We start from the raw sequence: 20,202 nt of genomic DNA on the forward strand, positions 1-20,202 counted from the left end.
AGTGCTTAATTTTAATATGTTATATTTTAATAGGATATTTTAAATGCATATGCTCATTTATCCAGTTTTTGAATTTGAATTTACCTTTAGACTCACTTAATAGTTAAACACAAAGACTGAAACCTTTGTACAGTAAAATTAATAACACTGTTAAAAGTAAAGGTTAAGCTTTTATGTATAACACATTATAAAAGTAGTAGTAGTAATCCATGAATTATGCCTTGTAATGTATTTTACAGTCTCATTAATAATTATAATCAGTAAATACATTATAACACTTACCAATTCATTGTTATGCTATGCATTTTAAATTCAGTTATAATTATTTAAGACCGTATACAGTATAATGTATGCATTTCTAAAACTTCATAATCTTTTTAACAGTGTTTAAAACAAATTTCACTGTGAATTGTAATGTGGTTCATAGAGATGCATTTGGTTTTAAAATCATGTTGCACTGAACCCTGTTTTATTAAGTCTGAGTTCTCTGAACCTGAGCCTTTACCCTAACCAAGGGACTTAACTCCAGGATGTTCAGGAGGGATGTCTATGAAGTCGGTGTGGCTATAAGGCTTAAGATGAAAATCACATGCTAAACAACATTAAACTAAATCCATGCTGTCATGGTTTTAGCCACGCGTGCACACGTTTCTTGTAGTGGTGCAAGAGTTCAGTCGCACTGTTTGCATGAGGTTCATTCCCTTATAAGCCTCTTGTTTTATGAAATAACAGCGATCCGAGAATTTGCAAATATGTAATGTGGCTCATATCTCAGGAAGCACACAAAAGCGATATTGCGGAAATCTTGAAGAGAAGGCAGAGAACGATGAGGATTGCATGTATAGTGGTGGAGATTTTATTGGTTTTGCAGTTGGTTTATTCAAATGCATTGATAAGCACATGTTAGCTGACGTGGCTGCACAATTTCAAAGCGCATGCTTGTTTGCTATAAATAAATATCGACAGGCAGACAGACCTGAGTCGCTTGTCGGTCTCGCTCTCATTCTCTGCTCAGTCCCTCATCATCTGCTTGCATTCACATGCAGATTTTTGGAAACACAGTCTCAGGAAGGGCTAATCCATTCCCCCGCTGTGACAGAAAACCATTGAGGAGAATGAGAGAGAGATGTTTACCGATGAGCTGCGATCTTTAAATAACACAGATTTCACATGTCGATAAAACGGAGCGATTCAGCACACTCTTGGATTGCATGTTTTCAGTTTAAGATTCGTTCCCTCTGAAAGTCTGACTGACAAGATGGGTGGTAAAGGATTGTCAGACGTTCTTGCTGAGCTTCGAGATGTTTCTGCTTCAGTTTAATCACGTCACCACCTAAAGAGCTGTAATTAACACAGTTGCCCTCTGGCACGACTTGATTTAGCCAAGTATTACATGTTCCTAGATCTTTTGTTGGTGCTGCATAACATAGCTGTAAATTATAGCCCTAGTTGAACCCAGAACCCAACCAATCAGGGGGATGATGGGGTAAGAATGTTGTACAAGCCCTTAACCCCAGCTGTAAGCCTAATCCTAAAACCTGATTGGTTGATACGAATGCTGTTCCAGAACAACAAGGATATTGATCCAGGAACATGTCCTACCTACTTAGCCAAACCATATTAAACATCTCACCAAGGTTATTATATCATTATTTTATTTCCACTTTATCTGTCTTAATTTTACTTAGTTTTCACTCGATGACTGATGGTTTTATTGTAGTTTTTTCTTCAAAAGCTTTCTAGATTCAGTTTATTTCATTTTTATTTTGGTTTTAGAATTTTAGGGCTGCCAAAGTTAAAGCACTCAATGTTTCAATAAAAAGTTTTGCTATCTAACCTCTGTGAAGTTTACACATTTGGTAATATAGCATATTTTAGAAAAACTAAACCAAAATTGTCACCTTTCTTAGCTTTGCTGTCTAGGACATCAATATAAATGCTTAACGATTGGCAATCAGATGTGCTGTAAAACAAAGTTTGATACGTTTGCACATTTGTGCTGAAATCAAAGTCCTGATCTAGTTCCATTGGGGCTTGCAAGTTGGAACCCTTGAACAGGGCATTTCTCCTAAAGTTACTCTAGCAGGATTGTTCCTTAAACTTCCCATTAGACTGTCTTTGCTAGTCTGAGAGTTGGCTGGTGGGTGGCAGTGCTGCCTAAAACGTGGTCAGATGGTCCTATAACACGTTCTCCAAGAGAGCTGCTGTTTCCTGTGTCTCCTGTCTGGCAGCGCTCCCTGTTTTCTCCTCTTCCTCTGGAGCGAAAGAGCTGAAGATGGAGGGAGGCAGAGCAGGAATTCAGCCAGAGATTTATGGCCCGGGGGGAGATTGATTACACCCGTCACTGGCCCTGATGTGTGCTTGGCATTTGCCCCACCTCCCGACTCATCAGCATGTTACACATACACCCACACACAATATGGACATTTACACTCCAAGCAGAAACTCCTGGAAACCGCCTCGAGATCTTTTTGGGCAAAACACCATCCCAGTCGCTGTCTGAACTGCAGACAGGCTCTCTTTTGACACCTGCATCATTTAAAAAAAAGAAAAACACCTCGGAAGGGTTTCAGCAGGTCAACGCAGGGTTTTGTTCTTACCGTGTGTGTTGTGAGCATTGGTGGGTGCTTTATTCCTCTTGTGACTGAAGGAAGTGATAGGCTGTTGATGGATGTGTGCTGTGGGATGGCCAGGAAGGACGGGGCTGCTGGATTTCCATGTGATGCAGCAGGTGTGTGTTTGTAATTCAGTCCACGGAGCCGAGAGGCAGCTGGAGCAGCATTAAACCTACATACTTCTGTGTGTGTGTGTGTGTGTGTGTGTGTGTCCTCCTCCTGTGCTTCACAGGTGTGAGTTGAAGAACTGAATAAAAAAAAAAAAACGTATACACATTTGAGCCGTGACCTAGTGGTTGGTGCTTGTGCTCTGACACATGCGAGTTTGAATCTGCCTTTTCCTATTTAAGTTTATTTTATTTTACACTTTTATTTCATTATTTTAAATTCTAAGTATTAGTTTTAATATTTAAACTTGTTTTTTATTTATGCTTTTAAACAAGTGTAATTTTACTTTTGTTATTTACACTAATTTTTATTTGTGATTTTAAAATTAAACTTTTTATAATTGTATTAATGCTTTTATTATTATGCTGTTGAAACTTAATTTTTTTATTTAGCAAACAATTACAGAGAGAAAAAGAAACTTTTATTATTTAAACTTTTTCATTTAGTTTTTAAAATATTTTGAAAAAGAAATATGTAATTTTATTAATACTTTTATTTAGACGTATTAATTATTTTAAAAACATTAAATATTTATAACTTTATTAATACTTTCAATATTAAACTTTTTTTCTAATTCAAAAAATATTTTATATGCTATAACCTCCAGTTCTCAAATGACTTTTATAATACTGTTTTTCCATCTAAATCAGTGTAATTCCGGCACATCTTGCTTATTCTGACTACATCAGTAACAATTACTTTTTTCTTCATTTTGCAGGTCGGCCTCGGCAAACCAGTGTCTGTAGAATCATACCTGCGTCTGCGCAGTCATGCTGGCCTGTCTGCAGAGGAGGCAGAACCCTGCGCACCAGCACGCCACGGCCGTCTGCAGCAGCAGCAAGAGTCTTGAGCCAACGCAACACGTCAACCGCAAATGTGAGCAGAGTTTAGATTTCTGGTTTTAGATTCATTTGACCATAAATGACAAATACAAATGGTCGACAGCAAACTTGCTGATTGCTGGCACAGCAGATTAGATTTACCTCCTTCTGATGGGACCGAACACTCAGACTGAATGATTAAATGTGACCGTGTAGTTAGGCACTGACGGCATTGAGGATGAGTTAAATGAACTTTGACAATAGACTCTTCTTTCACACTGTTCTATTAACAAAGCTTTTTTATGTCAGCGTGATGAAGCACATTCATGACCCCTGAAATGTTCACATCACATTCATTTCATGCCCCAAGAAGCTTCGCTCCACTCACAGTGGCATTGTTTAGACAAAAAGAGTTAACATCTTGTTTTTCGCAGCCTTGATTGGAGTGCTGCTGGCTTTTGTCCTTGTGCTGGAGTCTGTTCTCCCCTCCGATAGTATTTATACTCCACTCTACTGTAGTGTACTCTGCCGCAGAGGTACAGAAATACAATTGTCCTCTTGAATAATTGAAGAATTGGCTTTTATATTCTCTTTGTACTAAAGCAAATTGTTCAAATATTAGCTGTAAAGTATTTACTTTTTTTTTTTTACTGTTGCTTTGCTCTTAATAGAATAAAATATCAACAGTTATTTTACCTTTTTTTTTACCAGTCTTTAGAAAACTGAAATTAAATTCAAATCTATTAAATATACATTATAAGATTCATTCAATCTAAATCGTGGCTTGAATCGTGCACTTTAACCTGCTCTGCTCTAGTACATTATACTCAACTCAGCCTCTACCTGTCTATGTGCAATTCTGTGTGGAATGTCTGTGGAAGATCTTGTTGACCTTATATGGATCATTTGTAGAGTGTTTGTCTTCATAGTTCAATAACCATTGAATCAGCGAGAACTAAAGACTCTACTCCTGAGGTTCCCTGCCACGGCTTCAAGTCTTCTAGCTCAAGGTTAGCTAAACATTTGCAGTGGAGTATGTCCTTACCGACTTACCTGTATGCAAATAGACACATGCTGAAACAAATCTGCTCATTTTCCATAAGCCGGTTTCACACATATGCACAAGAAAACCATGTAGAACAGGTCCTCTTGGTTGCCACACTGTATATTTGTGTACATTTTCATGTGTACGTCCATGTTTGTTCAGGGTCTGTAGGAATTGTACAGACTGACAAATCTCGTTCTGGCAGGCTCTGAGATTAAAGAAATGTTGTTTTTTTCCAACCAAAGATCCCAGGGCTCTGCTTTAAGCTTCAGATTAGACTTAAACTGAGGGAGCTCTTCCTGTAATGAGAAGGAGAGAAGAAAGGAAAGAACAGAGAGGAAGAGGGGGGATGTCCTTCTTTTAGAACATTCCATATGCTTTCGGTTCTGTTTTGTTGGCGTGGCAGTATTCCACATGCACAAGCTGATTACGGTGAGGACAGGCAGAAGAGCTGAGGAACTTCTGACCACTGTCCCTTAGGTTCAGCTCTAAGCTCAGAGCAGCTTAAAGGTAATAGGATGGCATCGTCCTCCTGCTGCTCTCTGATCAGCTTGGTCTCGTTCTGCTTTCACCTTCTTGACAAACAGGAAAAGGTCAAAGGGACGGCTGTTTTGGGAAAGACATCCATGGGCACCTGATGCCGTTGTCTGAGATGTTTCTGTTGTGAGGTTTTAAGAATTTGTGCGTGTATGTTTTGTAAAAGAGTGAACTTTGAGAACAGGAAGTGACAGAACTTTACTGGCGAAATAGAAATGAATCAGTGAGTGAATTCCTCCATGGACAGGCAGGTGGATGGATGGATGGATGGAGAAACAAAAGGTTGAATGAATGAATGTATGATTGAATAAGTGAATGGATGGATGAATGATTAGATGAATGAGTGGATAGATGGATTAACAAGCATAGAATGGATGAATAATTGAAGGAATGAGTGGATGGATGGATGAAAGAATGGATGAAGAAGCGAATGGATGGATGATTGAACAATTGAAAAAGTGGATGGATGATGGATGGGTGGGTGGATAGAAGGAAGGAAGAATGGATAAAAAAGAGGATGGTTGGATGAATGAATGCATGGAGCAGAATGGATGAATGAATTAATGAGTGGATGGGTGAAGAAATGGATGGATAGATGAACATTTTTGGATGGATTCAAAATGAATGAGCAAACGGATGGATGGATGGATGAAGAAGTAAATGATTGAATGAATGAATGAATGAGTGGATGATTGAAAAAGCTGCAAATGGATTGATGAAGTAGTGGTTGGATGAATTGACAATCCAAGCAGAGGTATAAATGTTGAATGGATAAAGAAGTTTCATCGATCAATGATTTTGCATGAAAAAAAAAAAAAAAAAGAAAGAACAGAGACCGCCATGCTTGATTTAAATTGATTCCCTCCCTTCAATTTCAGCAGGATTTAGCCGCTTCCTTTCTCGACTTCTTATTGAGAAGCAGTCGGTAGGGGTCTGAGGCTGAAATCAATAGCAAAAGAACAGTTTCTTTTTCTTTCTGTCTCACAAACTCACTCACTCACTCTTCCTGGCGTCCATTTGCTTTGGATTGAGAGATGGCTAGAGTAAAGCACAAGCTCATAACAATAAGTAAAAGACCTTAGTGTGTGTCATTGATTAGAGTGTCTGTGGTTTCAGTATATATGGACCGCACCGTCTGGTCTGGAGCTGCAGACAGGTGTCAGGCTTTGGACGCAGAGAGGCCAGTTTGTCTGGAGATGATGGAGGTGGATGGGTTTCTGCTTTCTGTCCTCCTCAGATCTGGTATGAGTAGAGCGAGAGGAGCTGGGAGGGTATTCAAATAACTATAAAGTAAAAGCCCCCTTCTGCATGCAGATGCTGAGCGCTGTACAGTTCATTGATGCGACTCCCATTAAAAAATGCCTTGTACCCTCAATAAAAAAGGGACTTAACTGGCTCCAGCATCAGCTGCGAGTGCTCAGATCGCCTCGCCAGACAATCAATTTCCCCAGAGTGCATGGAGCTTAGCGGGCGAGAGAGAGAGGCGGGAAATAGGAAAGGAGGTTGTTTTCATTATCACACCTCTTTCCCTGTCTGAGCAGAAAGAGAACTCAAAAAAACGAGAGCGAAATTCAGGCGAGTTGCAAAGTGGAGGTAGCGAGAAACCGAGAGAGAGAGAGCGAGCGACGTGCTTTTTAAAAAGCCGTTGACCGCCTGCCCTTAAAAATATCGTATTAGATTTGCTTCAGTGAGGAGGCCTTTTGAGTTTTCCCCCTTCTAGCCAAGAAATGAAAAAGAAACGCCAAGCATTAGTTAAATTATAAATCACAGCCGCTCGCTTTCAGCATGCCTAAATTCTCGGAGTATGTGGCGGCACTCTTGCGCGTCAGGGCTTGTCGTTCCTAATTAAATCTCCCTGTTCGGGTGACATTTGTAGCTGTCGTCCAGCCCCCCGCCAGCGTCTGTCTGCCAGGAGCTTAGATGGCGACATGAAAGTCTGAGCGGAGGGCAGATCCCCTTCATCACTGAGCACCCTGGGGACAGGAGCACCGGGCCGGACACATCACAGCCACTCCAACACTGACCTCTGCAATGCATTCTGGGTGCTTTTCTGCATTTCTTGCCTTCGTAGCTCGTTTTTTCCTTCACACCTTCTTTTGCTCTTTCACTCTCTTTTTTGTGTTCTTTTGAATATTCCCTGCTCCTTCATTAATTCCTGCCCTTTTCTTTCTTTCTTTCTTTCTTTCTTTCTTTCTTTCTTTCTTTCTTTCTTTCTTTCACTTTATTTTCTTTCTTTTATTCCATTTTATTTCCCTTTTTTTCACACTCAGTTTATTCCTGGTTTTTAAATTTCATTGCTTTCTTGTTCTTTCTTTCTTTCTTTCTTTCTTTCTTTCTTTCTTTCTTTCTTTTTAGTCTCACTTTCCTTTTTTCTTTCTTTCTATTCACTCTCTCTTTCACTCTTTTTTCTTTATTTTTTCATTCACTCTCATCTTCTAATTCTTTACTTCATTCTTTTTCTAAATTGCTTTTCTCTCACTCATTTATTTTTCATAATTTCCCTCTTGTTCACTCTAGTTCTCTCTCTTTTGCTTTTTTCTGTGCTTTTTTTCTCTTTATCTAAATGTTTTTGTTCACTCTTGCTCATGATTTAATTTTTATCTCTTGCTTTCTCTTTACTATTTCTAATTTTGCTTATTTCCACTCTTTTGCTCCAGTTTATTTTTCCTCTTTTTGCTTTGCCTTTTTCATGCATTTTAATTTTCTTTCTATTCTCCTTCATGTAGATTGAATGTTACACATGCTAATGTTACACATGATCAGTTACACACACTCACCTGTGTAAGGTGAGTGCTTCACGTCCAATCACAACACTCTTCTCCCTCTACCCTGAAGCACAGCAGGTATTGGCAGCCAATCAGATGCACATATGGCACTGTGACATCATTTGCAGGGTCACAACATCCAATCCGGTAGAGAGAGATTATCACCTCTGAAGGCCCGTTGGGAAAGATTTTAACCATATGAGAAGCAGAAGTCAGTACCATACTGACAAGACGTCAGAATTGGACTGAGCCTTAGTTCTCACATTAATGGCTAAGGGTTGTGGAAGGGTCATGAAATGCTGATGCCTGCCAGAATGTCTTTGTTTCAGCAGTGCATTGCTCCTCCAGTCCAGCAGGGGTCCCCATAGAGAAAACAAATCACATTTGCACAAGATATTTAAACATGCTTACAAGGCCAACTAAAAGGTCACCTTTAGCCTTAGTTTCTAATCTGCCCATTTTCACCTTTTTACATTGATTGACAGCTGCCCTCAGGCCCTGTGTCTGCACAGATTTGGATTTTTTTCCCTCCATGTCATGATTCTGAGGCATTTAGGGCTTTCATTGCCCATGATGTGCAATGAGCATTCACATTAATGTCAATAAGTGACTAGGCAAAGACAATCAGAGTTTTTTTATTGTTGTTTGTATCCAGTCAGTATTCTTTGCTACCCAAGGTTACAATTGGCTGATCGCCCTGCCAGCAACCTGCAGACACACCCTAAGGCTCATTTCCGGGCACTGCTGGGAACCCACCAGCCTTTCCACTCATTCTGTGCCCATCCTAGGGCTTTGGGTGCCACTGGCATAGAGGGCAGAGCAGGGTGGGGAAGGGGGCCTGGTATGCTAGCGGCTGTTGCCGTGACTTTGGCAGACGAAAGCGAGATGCCCTGTAAGCTGGCGCATGAGCCTCCCAGGTACATGAACGGGTTGGAAGGAGGTAGAGAGGGAGGGCAGGAGAGGAGGAGGAAGAGGTGGAGGGGATCCAGGGCTCCCAGAGCAGCTGAGGAAATGAGATCACACTCGGAGACTGACCTTCCGTTGGGGGTCGAGAGACAGGTCAGAAGATGAAGAATATGAGCACACACACTGTGATATCTGCCTGTCTCCATCTCATATTTATTAATCACTCTCTGTCTGGCTGACTGACCTTCTGTTTGTCTATTTTTCTTTCTATCTCGATCTCTATCAATCTTTTTTCTCTCTGTCCGTCTGTCTGTATCCGTCTTATTTGTCCATATCTGTCTGTCTGTCTGTCTGTCTGTCTGGATCTCTATAACTCTCTGTCTTTATATAGGCATATATCTCTGTCTATCTATCAATCTATCTATCTCCTTCTGTCTTGTCTATGTATATTTCTCTCCGTTTCTCTCTATATGTGACCATGGACCACAAAACCGGTCTTAAGTGTCAATTTTTTAAAACTGATCCATTGATGTATGGTTTGTTAGGATCAGTCAATATTTGGCTGAGATTAGGGATGCATTGATCCAATACTTGGGATGGGTATCGGCTCCGATCCAGGCATTTTCTGCGGATCGGGTATCGGACAGACGAGACGGATCCAAATCCGATCCTGTGTATACTATTGTGTTATTGTTGAGCCACACGGAAGGCACAAAAACATTATTATAAAGCATCAAAACGTTTTCGAGAAAAGATTTCAAGTGTTCTGAAGCTGCTACATAGTTCAGTGTGAGGTACAGATTAATATTGAAGTCATTAAATTCACGTTCACAAACTCTTCTCTCCACTGCAGCTGTCTGTGATCCTCCGTTCAGAAATCAAACTGCGTGTCTCGTTCGGTTACTACAGTCAAAACCATGAAACTCTCTTCAAGAGTGCACAGTAACTGAGGTTTAAAAACTGTTCAAAGAAAAGGCTCATTAAACTAACGCACAGATTTAATACATTACGTATCAATTTCTCTTACCTTCGTACTAATGATGTCTGGTTCACGAACGAATCATTTGATTTGACCGGTTCTTCTTAGTGAACCAGTTTTCCAAATCGGACTGAATCGTTTGGACCGGTTCGCATCCACAGTTAGCATTAATCCACAAATTACTTACTTAATTACATTTTTAATGTGGCTAACAATCCCTCCGAGTAATTCATTAACTGAAACAGTACACTGACTGAACTGCTGTGAAGAGAGAACTGAAGATGAACACGAGCCGAGCAGGTTTCTATGTGGACTCGGAGGGCTGCACAGCCTGCACACTGTGACTCCATGGTGTTTCAAGCTCATCATTCTGCACACAGGATGTGCATAAGCGCTCTGACGCCTTTAGTATTATAATACTTTTCTACTCAATCAAAGAGGATTAATAGTCTTTCTTTTTCTGTGCTATCTATCATATGTTGCTGCCTTTATTACTGTTCTACATATTTCAAAGAAACGTCTTTAATATTTCTATATAAATGTATATACTTGTTTTTTCATGAATGTATTTTACAATAATACAAATAGCAATGTGTAACATTTTACCAGATTTTAGACTTACTCCCCTTTAGTTTTAAATAAAATATTTCAGTAGGTTTTATAAAAATAAAAAAAAATTGTGCTGTTATTGGATTTGATCAGTATCAGCATATACTCAGAGTTTTCGGATTGGATGGGATCGGTTCTGAAAAAATGGTATCGTTGCATCCCTAGTTGAGATGCAACTATTTGAAAATCTGGAATATGAGAATGCAAAAAAATTGAAATACTGAAACAAAAAAATCACCTTTAAACTTGTCCAAATGAATGCTTAGCAAAGCGTATTACTAATCAGAAATTACGTTTTAATATATTTACGGTAGGAAATTTACAAAATATCTTCATGGAACATGATCTTTACTTAATATCTTAATGATATTTGGCATGAAACAAAAATTGACAATTTTGACCCATACAGAGTATTATTATTTTGGTTATTGCGAAAAATAAACACCAGTGTCTTAAGGCTGGTTTTGTCATTTAAATATATCTGTCCTCTATCTTTTCTATAAATATTTCTCACCATCTGTCTTACTCTCTGTCTTTTCTATATGTTTCTCATCGTCTTACTCCCTGCATTCTGTCCATTTCTCTTGTCTGTCTCTCCATCCATTTATCTGCATCTCTTATTGAATGCGTTATGAAAGAGGAGATTAGTGAAGAAAGACAGACCGATCATATTCACATGGTTTATGTGTGTCTGAGAGAGAGAAAGACAGACAGTACACGACGTGCTAAACTAACATTGTTGCTCCTTTGGGACCTTTAACATCAATTAGAATAGCCTGCCTGACACACTCACTGTCCTCTGGGTAAAGAGAGTGTGTGTGCTAACAGCCTCTCTTGCAAATTAGTATCAGAAGCATTAGTATGAAAGACTCTGCGTGCTTGATTGGGTTTCTTGTTTCCTGTCCTTACACGTCTCTGTGGTCTAATATTCTCAGACACACTGTCAAAAAGCAAACAAAGACATGTTTAGATATAAATAAACAAGTGTTGGAAATGAAAATAGATCTTGTTTGTGTCTTGTTTGTGCAAATGCAATACCTTTAGTTATTTGGCCATCTAGTGATATTTTTACTAGCATGCAGACTTATGGCTCAGTGGCCAATGGCTTAATGTGGTTTTACCAGCGCTTGTGTGTGTCGGGTGTTTAATATTCAGTTTGAAGCAGTGGAGACCTTGTTTCCTAAATGAGAGAGCAGAAGGGTTGAGACTTGCTCCAGGCTAGCTGCAGGCAGCCCTCTTTTTCTATTTACCTGCAGACTTGCACTGTGAGATCTCCCTCGGCCTGTCAGGACACACACACACACACACACACACACACACACATACTGTACACCCTTAGATCTGTCTTTCTGTTATCTGTTCCTCTGAGATCTTGTTCGTCTTCCTAATCTCAGCCTCATTTTCTGATTTGTCTCTCTATCACACATTGTGCATATGTGTGCAAATCTTGCAGTGTGTGTGTGTGTGTGTGTGCGTGCATGAATGATTATTTCTAAAAGTTTTCCTGATATGAATCTTGCAGTCGAAACGAGGTCATCTTATCAGAGACGAGCGAAATTGAACCTTTTTTTTCTTCATTTCCTCGCTCACATTATTAGTTATCTCTTCATTATCTTCAGTTCTATCAAGAAGCTTGTGATGTTCTCCAAGATTTTATTTGACGGAGTGTTTGTTCCTCAGTTCTTTCGGTTCTTTTTAATTGTCAACCGAAGAACATTTTATAAGAATAAAAAAAGAATATTTTGGATTAAATAAAAGTTGTACATCAATAGCTCCCTAGACTTCTTTTGTACATTTATTATTTTACATATTTGGTTTGTTTTTTCAAAAATGAGGTACATATAAAAAAAATCATTACAAATGTCTGTGACTCTCCTTTCGTTCTCGTTCTCCCAGGAAGATGTTTGGATCCAGCAGTGGCTTGTCCTCGCTGTTGACTTCGTGACCCCAGAAATGCTAACGCACATGAGGGATTTATTCAAGTCGACAAGTCTGTTGTATAAAAGTGAAATGGTCCGCTTGATGTTTTGTTTCTTCATGGGTGGCTATCAGACCTCACCATAGAGAAACCCCTACAAAACTGCATTTGAAGATCCTGAGAGGAGTGGGGCATGTTGTGTGTTGGCGGGCAGAATAAGGACAAAGTAAAGGGAGGACTATGGGGAAAAAATAGCTTCGTAAGTTGTTTGATATACAAGGAATTTGCCTTGAGCCAGGAGTCACCACATAGATAAAACATGTTAACACAAATATCTGCAAAACAAATGGAATCACGGATAGAACTGCAATCACATTTTTGAATGTACTCTAAATGTTTGTGAGCTTATTTTGCAGTGAGTTTCTGAAGCTGTTTATATTATAACTGCTTTGGTTTTGACACACTTGAACAATGCAAAAGTGCAGTACAAGCTTTTCCACTGCCGTTTGCTCTGTTTCTGTCTGTGCCGTTTTCGTTCGCCGGCGAGCCATGTGGCATGAAGTGTGAGAGAAAACAAAGTCGCCCAGTTCTCGTCCCACAATGCCCCTGACATGTGTGCTGACGGTTAGCATTCCACACAGGCAGGGAGAGGACGGCGCTCGCTGCCTGCTGTCGCCGCTGCTGCAGATGATGAAGAGGGGCTCTCGGAGGCGTTAGGAGGAGAGTGTGTGGATGGGGTGTGTGGGGTTCTCCTCTGGGAGTGCAGCGCTTGTTATCTTCCTCTCGCTGCTACAAGCTCAGAGTATTTCTTATTCATCTTTCTTTATAATCTCTCGTACCTCATGCTCTCTCCCACGGTATGGAGGGCAGAGAAAAGCTGTTCTGTGCTGAATAACAAAAACAGCAACACAAAAAGCTCACAAGCACCACAAAAACACACAAAGAGTAAAAAAACTGTATATATAAGATCCATGTTTAAACATTGCATTTGTACAGTTGTAAACACTATTATATCCTTATATATATATTTTATTTGCAAAAAAACGATACATTTTCAAATATCATGTTTTTTATTATGTTGTATATTTTGTGTATTGTGTTTGTTAGCTGTAGTTTTTAGTTATCCAAACTTCAATTTAATAAAGAGATTTATTGGAATGGACAATGAAAAAAAACATGATTTTAGAAAATTGTTAAAAACAGAATTAACTGTTTTTGCAAATGAACTCTTCATATGTATGTTTATATATATACTGTATATATACTGTATATATATATATATATATATATATATATATATATATATATATATATATATATACGCACACACTCTTTACATATATATGCACTTTATATTACACACATATATATTTTTTCTTTTTCTGTGTTTAAGCAGATACAAGCTGTTTTCTCACGCTCTCTCTGTGTGTGTGTGTGTGTGTGTGTGTGTACAGGCAGCCTGGTCCTGCTGGCCCTATGCAGGCAGAGAGCAGACAAATGCAAAGTGACACTTGTGTGTGTAGAATGGTATTTGTAGTGACGCTTTGACCGCAGATAATAAAGTGTTTGGCCTGAGGTGATTCCAGTCGGCAAGTACCCCCAATGAAACTGGCTTACTCAAAGAGAGAGAGGGAGAGATGGAGAGATAGATGAGAGAGCAGGAGCAGAGGAGTATATAGTGGTGAGTGAGTAGAGATTTCCAGACATTTCAAATGACATGGACTGTGTGTTTGTGTGAAGGTGAAACCAAACAGAGACCGAGAAGAGAGCATCTCCAATGTGCGTCGCTTCATTGAATTAAAGTGTTGGAATTGGCTTTTAAATGGTGTCACGCTGAAGAGTAATGTAAATGAAAACTCCATGTGCTTTCTTCGGGTGGATATTGCCTTAAATGTTATTTCCTTTGAGAAGATCTCAAGTATCAGGCGTATTATTCATGTGCTTTTTAATTTGACTCGGAGCCCCTGCACTTATTAGCTCTGAGATTCACCTTTGATTGGGTACTCGCTGGTATCTGTGGGGAATTAGCTTAGTAACAAGAATATGTTTTGCCAGTTCACCCTGAGCAGAGCAGGAAATGAATCGATTAAGCTCGGAGCCAAGTGTGGCCTTAACTAAATATTAGATTACATTTTGGGCTGCTTTTACATTTCAGTCTGCTCAACACTTGCTTTTTATTGTTTTTACCCTTACGTAAACAGACCACATTTTTTTATAAGTCATATTTCTGTCATTGACATGGATGTGTGCTGGTTCATTGTGGACATCCTGAAATGTAATTATTTTTTTTTTGGAATCTTTATTACAATGATGAACCTTTAAAGGGTTAGTTCACCCAAAAGTGAAAATGTAGTCATTAATTACTTAATTACCAACAAATTATTATTATTTTAATTTTTTGCTCATAAAAAGTATTCTTGTAGCTTCATAACATTAAGGCTGAAGCACTAATGTCACATGGACTATTTTAATGACGTCCCTATTACCTTTCTGGACCTTGAAAGCTGTCTACAGAGGGTCAGAAAACTCGTGTATTTCGTCAAAAATATCTCAATTTGTGTTCTGAAGATGAACGAAGGTCTTACGGATTTAGAACGACATGAAGGTGAGTAATCAATGACAGGATTTTCATTTTTGGATAAACTATCCCTTTAACATCCTTGAAACCTTTCCATTGCAAAAAGGCTTTTATAGTGGAAAAAGGTTTTTAGATAATGTTCTACATGCTAAGAAAAATGATTCTTTTAGGAAATGTTTGACTAAAGGGTTCTTTAGGGAACTAAAAATGGTTCTTCTATGACATAACTCCGAAAACCCCCTTTTGGATCATTTATTTTTATAAGTGTAGGTGTATTAGTACTTCTTTATGTCATTGCATAGAGGACAGCTCGAGTAGGCGGCAGGTTTTTATTTATTGCATTTTATTTTTTAATTAACTGATTGATTGACAGACAGATTATATCTTATTGTTATTATTGGCCATGATAAAAGTATTGTCCAAATTTCTCTTCATCCCACCTTGGCATTGTTTGTTTTTCCCAACGATCTCTTTAGCAATTACTGTGAATCGTTAGCATACCTATTTTTAGCAGTTTATGCATATTCAGATGTCTCTCTCTGTAGCACTCTTGGTTTGGACAGACAGGTCCACAGTCCTGCTCTATTATTGTCATTAGTGTGTGTTTGAGAGGGGCAGAGATCTGATCCTGAGCCTGCGGTGCAGGAGGTCTGGGGGAGGACAGCCGCGTTCTTTTAGCTCTCCACTCAATTAGAGCCGGAGAGGCGCACAGAGGCATGCTGGGTTAATTGTAGAGCTTCAAACAGCTGCCACATTCAGGCTTCCATTGTGCCGGCAACGGTTGTTACGGTGACTGGGGCCCTGGGTTAGTAATCGCTGAGTAATCATTGTGAGAGAAGAGCAGATGACACGTCCATTAGCAACAGGCAGGTATTGTTTAGAATACAACGACACCAGAAGGCCCTCACACTCGCTCGCTCACTCCACCGTCTCACTTTCTGAAACCATTCTGCTGCTAGAGTGACATAAAACCCTGCTTGTGTTGGGGATGGCATGCATGAGTTGTGTTTTGACTGTTTTGTGTGTTTAACCAGGTCAAATCTGAATCCTGTTTGCATATTATCTGTCCTACATGGTATGCAATATTTGGATAAGTGCTTTCCAGTCCACTGAAATTTCCATTAGTGCCTTTGATTGACGGGTTTCGATGCATCCCCACGTTTTTATTTGTGTGTTTTTTTATGGTAATGTTGCCCACAATCCTTTGCGATTCTGCAAAATTTTCCAGGGAAATTAGATCCATTGCTTACTTAGAGGTTACTTCCAGGTTAATTTGCTGGTTAAAAGTTCAGTAAACTTGAAATCTGATGAGGAGTCTGAAAAATATTCACTCCCACAAAATTCTGTGGATTCTTATTGAGATGACAGCATTTTTCCAGCAGAATTCTGCCATGCAAAGGTAAATGTGACCACATTAGAGATGCACCGATATTAAAACTATCATGGCAGATTACCAATAAATGGCTGATATTAAATTCTATGCTATTTTTATGTAAATTAATAAAATGAAACGCTAAAACTATATTAAAAAGAAACCCCTTTAAAAGCTCTTTGTTACTTTAGAAATGGCATGTGAAACAGAACACACTATTCAACAATAAATGTTTCAAAAAATAGTTTCATGACCTTATAATATTGTTTAAAATACCATCTATAATGCATTATGATGTAATGAACCTATTATGTTATTGTTGCATTTAAGAGTAGTTTACAAATTCAGAGTTCTTATATATTCTGAAAATGCAGTTTTATGAAATTACAGTCTGTTCTAGTATTAACATACCTTCTTCTTGCTACATACTCAAACACATACTGTCATATCTCTGTTGTAGTACATATTTTTCACACTCATAAGTATGTGAATTTCAAATCAGCCCATCTGTTGTTCAATTGTGCAGTTTATGTAAAATCACATTGAGAAGTCCAGGCACCTACAGTGGAAAAGAAACTGGACTTGGCCCAAAATTGCCAGCAGGGTCAGATGTCTCACACACACAGGCACATAAAGATGATGGCTGTTCCTGTCTAAGCGTTTGTGCTGACCGCTCATATGCTTTAACAGGTCAGGCTTTGATGGGGGGGGGGTGTTGTGAACCTGCTGGATGTTGCATTGCCTCTGACAGTGTATGTGTGTGTTTTTCTGAGAATCAGTTCCTGTTTATCTGTGCCTTGCCACAACCCATATTTGTTGAGCCAAGGCTGATGTGGTTTTGTGTGTGTTCGTTGTTCTGTTGAAACTCGGCGGCTGTTAAACCCCTTCTCTCCCGCTTCTGCAGGCATGCTCGATGCGGCTGGACATCTCAAAGGTTTTTTTTTTGTTGTTATCCTGTCACCTCTCAACTGTCACAGACAATTCACATATTTATAGGGTTGAGGTGTACAACGTCATCTGTACTTCATGGGAAGTTGATATTTTGGGTAGGGTTAATTGTAAATGTGACTCTGAAAATATTCAGTTATTTTGTGCCACAGTTTTTCTTTCATCTCTGCATCATTTCCTGCAGACGCCTCCCAGAGGATGCTTGCACACATCTGGCCCCTCGCTCTCTTTTTCTCTCGTTCTCTACATCGATGCATTGCTTTAAAGAGTGAATAAACGGCCTACACAGCCGATTAAAACAATTTTCCCCACTCTCATTCACTTATATCCCTCTGATGCCCCCCACCCAGAGCTCTTGCTGCTAATTAGAGTAGTGTTAATTGAGTATTTAGGATTATGCCTCCTCCTCACTGCCTGCTCGTTCAAGGGCAGTCCAGGCAGCGTGAAGGACGCACGATCTCCTTATGGCTTCCCCTGAACCCTCAGCTCTTTCCTGACCCTGCTTGCCCCAATACCAGCCATTCCAGCCTGCAGGTGTCCACTTGCCATTCGAGGCTACTGCAGGATGGCAGGGAGATTGCGGAGATCAGGTCCTGTTGTCTTTTTGTGTTTTTGTGTGTGCGCAGAGCCTCTCTGGTTGGTGTGCGATGGTGGTAATGAGAGATGGCATTTAGAAAACTGCCGCTCTGACACACGGGCATTCAGTGCCAGCCATGAGTGATTAAGGACAGAGGTCATTCCGCTAATTATCCCCCTGCCATCCCGCTTCCCGCAATCTTCCCCTCCCGTCCTCTCGGAGCGCTTTGTGCCTGGCAGGACGGGATCATTTGTCCTTGTGCCAGAAGAGGAAAAAGGCACAATGCATGACTGAATACGCTCGCTGAGGACAGCACTGATATTAGATTGCTGGTAAACGTGCAGCATCAAAGCTGCCAGCGGATGTGATGGATCATTTCTGTAAAGTGAAGAGGAATAATCTGCAATAAATGGACAGGACAGGGCCGGTGTAATTCGGTTTGCCTGCTCTCACTGTTTGTGGGATTGAGCGCACACACACACACACAGTAGCTCCTGTTCTGTGAGCGAGCGAGGAATGGATTGCTGCCTTCCTCAAGGGAAATAATTAATCCGTACAAGGCTGTCGCATGTCGAGATGTAGCAAGTGTGAAGCATTTTGCCCAGGAGGCATTGCAGGCTGTCGCCCATGCAGACACCTGTTAGAACTCCTGCCCCACATTAGCATACACATCACACACATACATATTGCAAATAGGAACAACCACAACATGCTTCACTCCACTGAGCCGGTGTGTGTGATAGTGTATGTGGTTTCACGTCTGCCTATTTACTGGAGTATGTTTTGTTTGCGTATGTGGTGTGTTCACGCTGCGAACATGTCTCTTGTGTGGATCTGTTATTGAGTTTATCATGTGGGTGCGTGTGTTTAGGTGTACGTGTCTGTTTGTCACAGGACGCCATCTGTGCTGTGCTCGCAAGCGTGATCAGAGACATTGAGCACCAATAAGTCACGCAGGTCTGAGCTGATGAAAGATCTCACACTCGCTCTCACACGGGAGATGGCCTAGGTGACAGATAATGTTAGTGTAATATCTGGGCAGGGGGAAGTGTGAGATAACATGTCTTGTTTGAAAGTGCAGCATCTACCCACCTGGTGTGTGTGTGTGTGTGTGTGTGTGTGTGTGTGTATTAATATTCATTATATTATATTTAATCGTTTTATAGTTTCTGACTAGTTTCATAGTCTGTGAGTGAATTTACTCCAGAGTATGGCTAAAAGCAGCCTAATGTTAGTGTAATCTATGAACTGCACAAATCTTTTTAGTCATGTTGCATATGGATATCATGTCATTAAAATATTTTTGATATTACTGAATTTGTATTTAACATGACAACAATTTAATAAAAACATTGTAAATTATTAATTATAATGCTTACAATTCCTCAGTTATTCAAACAGCAGCTACAGAAAACAAGCAAAGGACATTTACATTATCAAACATAATCTGCACTTGAAAAAAAAATCTCCCGTTACAACCAATGAAGCTCTCTACACTGTATGATTAGGCCTGTAGCGATAGTCGATAAATCAATTAATCGCACAATAAAAAAAATTTAGGTAGTGTTTTGGTGCACCCCGTTTTAAAAAAAACACGGGGAATTTCACCCCGAAGGAAGCTGATTGAGTTGGCTCTTGTCACATGACCTGGTGCGCTTGTTTCATTCTGAACAGCTGAACTAGGTGCGCATGCACCTGGAAAAAATGAGAGCGTCGCACCACGTGCGTGCGCGTTGCTTCCATTACGAGCGCGCATACCGCATTTGAAAAAACAAACTTAAAGCTGCAGTAGGTAACTTTTATAAAAATTTATTTTTTTACATATTTGTTAAAGCTGTCATTATGTCCTGACAGTAGAATATGAGACAGATAATCTGTGAAAAAATCAAGCTCCTCTGGCTCCTCCCAGTGCTCCTATTGCCATTTGCAGAAACCCATCACTCCCGTTAAGAAACAACCAATCAGAGCTGCGGTCCATAACTTTTTTTGTGTTCAAGATTTACAAAATGTATATAATAAGTGAGTACACCATGAATCCATTTTCCAAACTGTGTTTTCAGCCTGTCCTGAATCACTAGAGTACACCTATAATAAGTGTTTATATTCGGACTATTTTAGATTGCTTCAGCGGAGTAACCCAGTACCTTTGTGATTCTTCATAGACATAAACAGAGAGAATTAGTTCCGGCTACAATGTTCTTCCGCAAGATGCATGCAGTTCTGTTTATTAAACGCTAGAGCGTCAAAAGTTACCGGCTGCAGCTTTAAGAGCCCAAAAGACGTGATATGTGAAGGGCACCTTCATCGGTCAAAATGTTTACTTTAGGTTAATGGTTAAACGTTCAATATGAGCATCCCTAACTG

The 20,202-nt window shown here is 39.8% G+C and overlaps 1 protein-coding gene across 2 annotated transcripts in view; it reads left to right on the plus strand.

Annotated features, from left to right (window-relative positions):
* LOC113048996 (protein FAM222A-like) overlaps positions 1-20,202 on the plus strand; it is a 57,575-nt gene that overhangs the window by 28,118 nt on the left and 9,255 nt on the right. For both annotated transcript variants that reach the window (XM_026210997.1, XM_026210998.1), the window contains exon 2: positions 3,502-3,659. In XM_026210997.1, the coding sequence (XP_026066782.1) occupies positions 3,554-3,659 (106 nt within the window). In that variant the 5' untranslated portion in view covers positions 3,502-3,553. The remainder of the gene's footprint in view (positions 1-3,501; positions 3,660-20,202) is intronic.

This window comes from Carassius auratus, chromosome 30 (assembly GCF_003368295.1).
Source record: "Carassius auratus strain Wakin chromosome 30, ASM336829v1, whole genome shotgun sequence".
Lineage (NCBI taxonomy): Eukaryota > Metazoa > Chordata > Actinopteri > Cypriniformes > Cyprinidae > Carassius > Carassius auratus.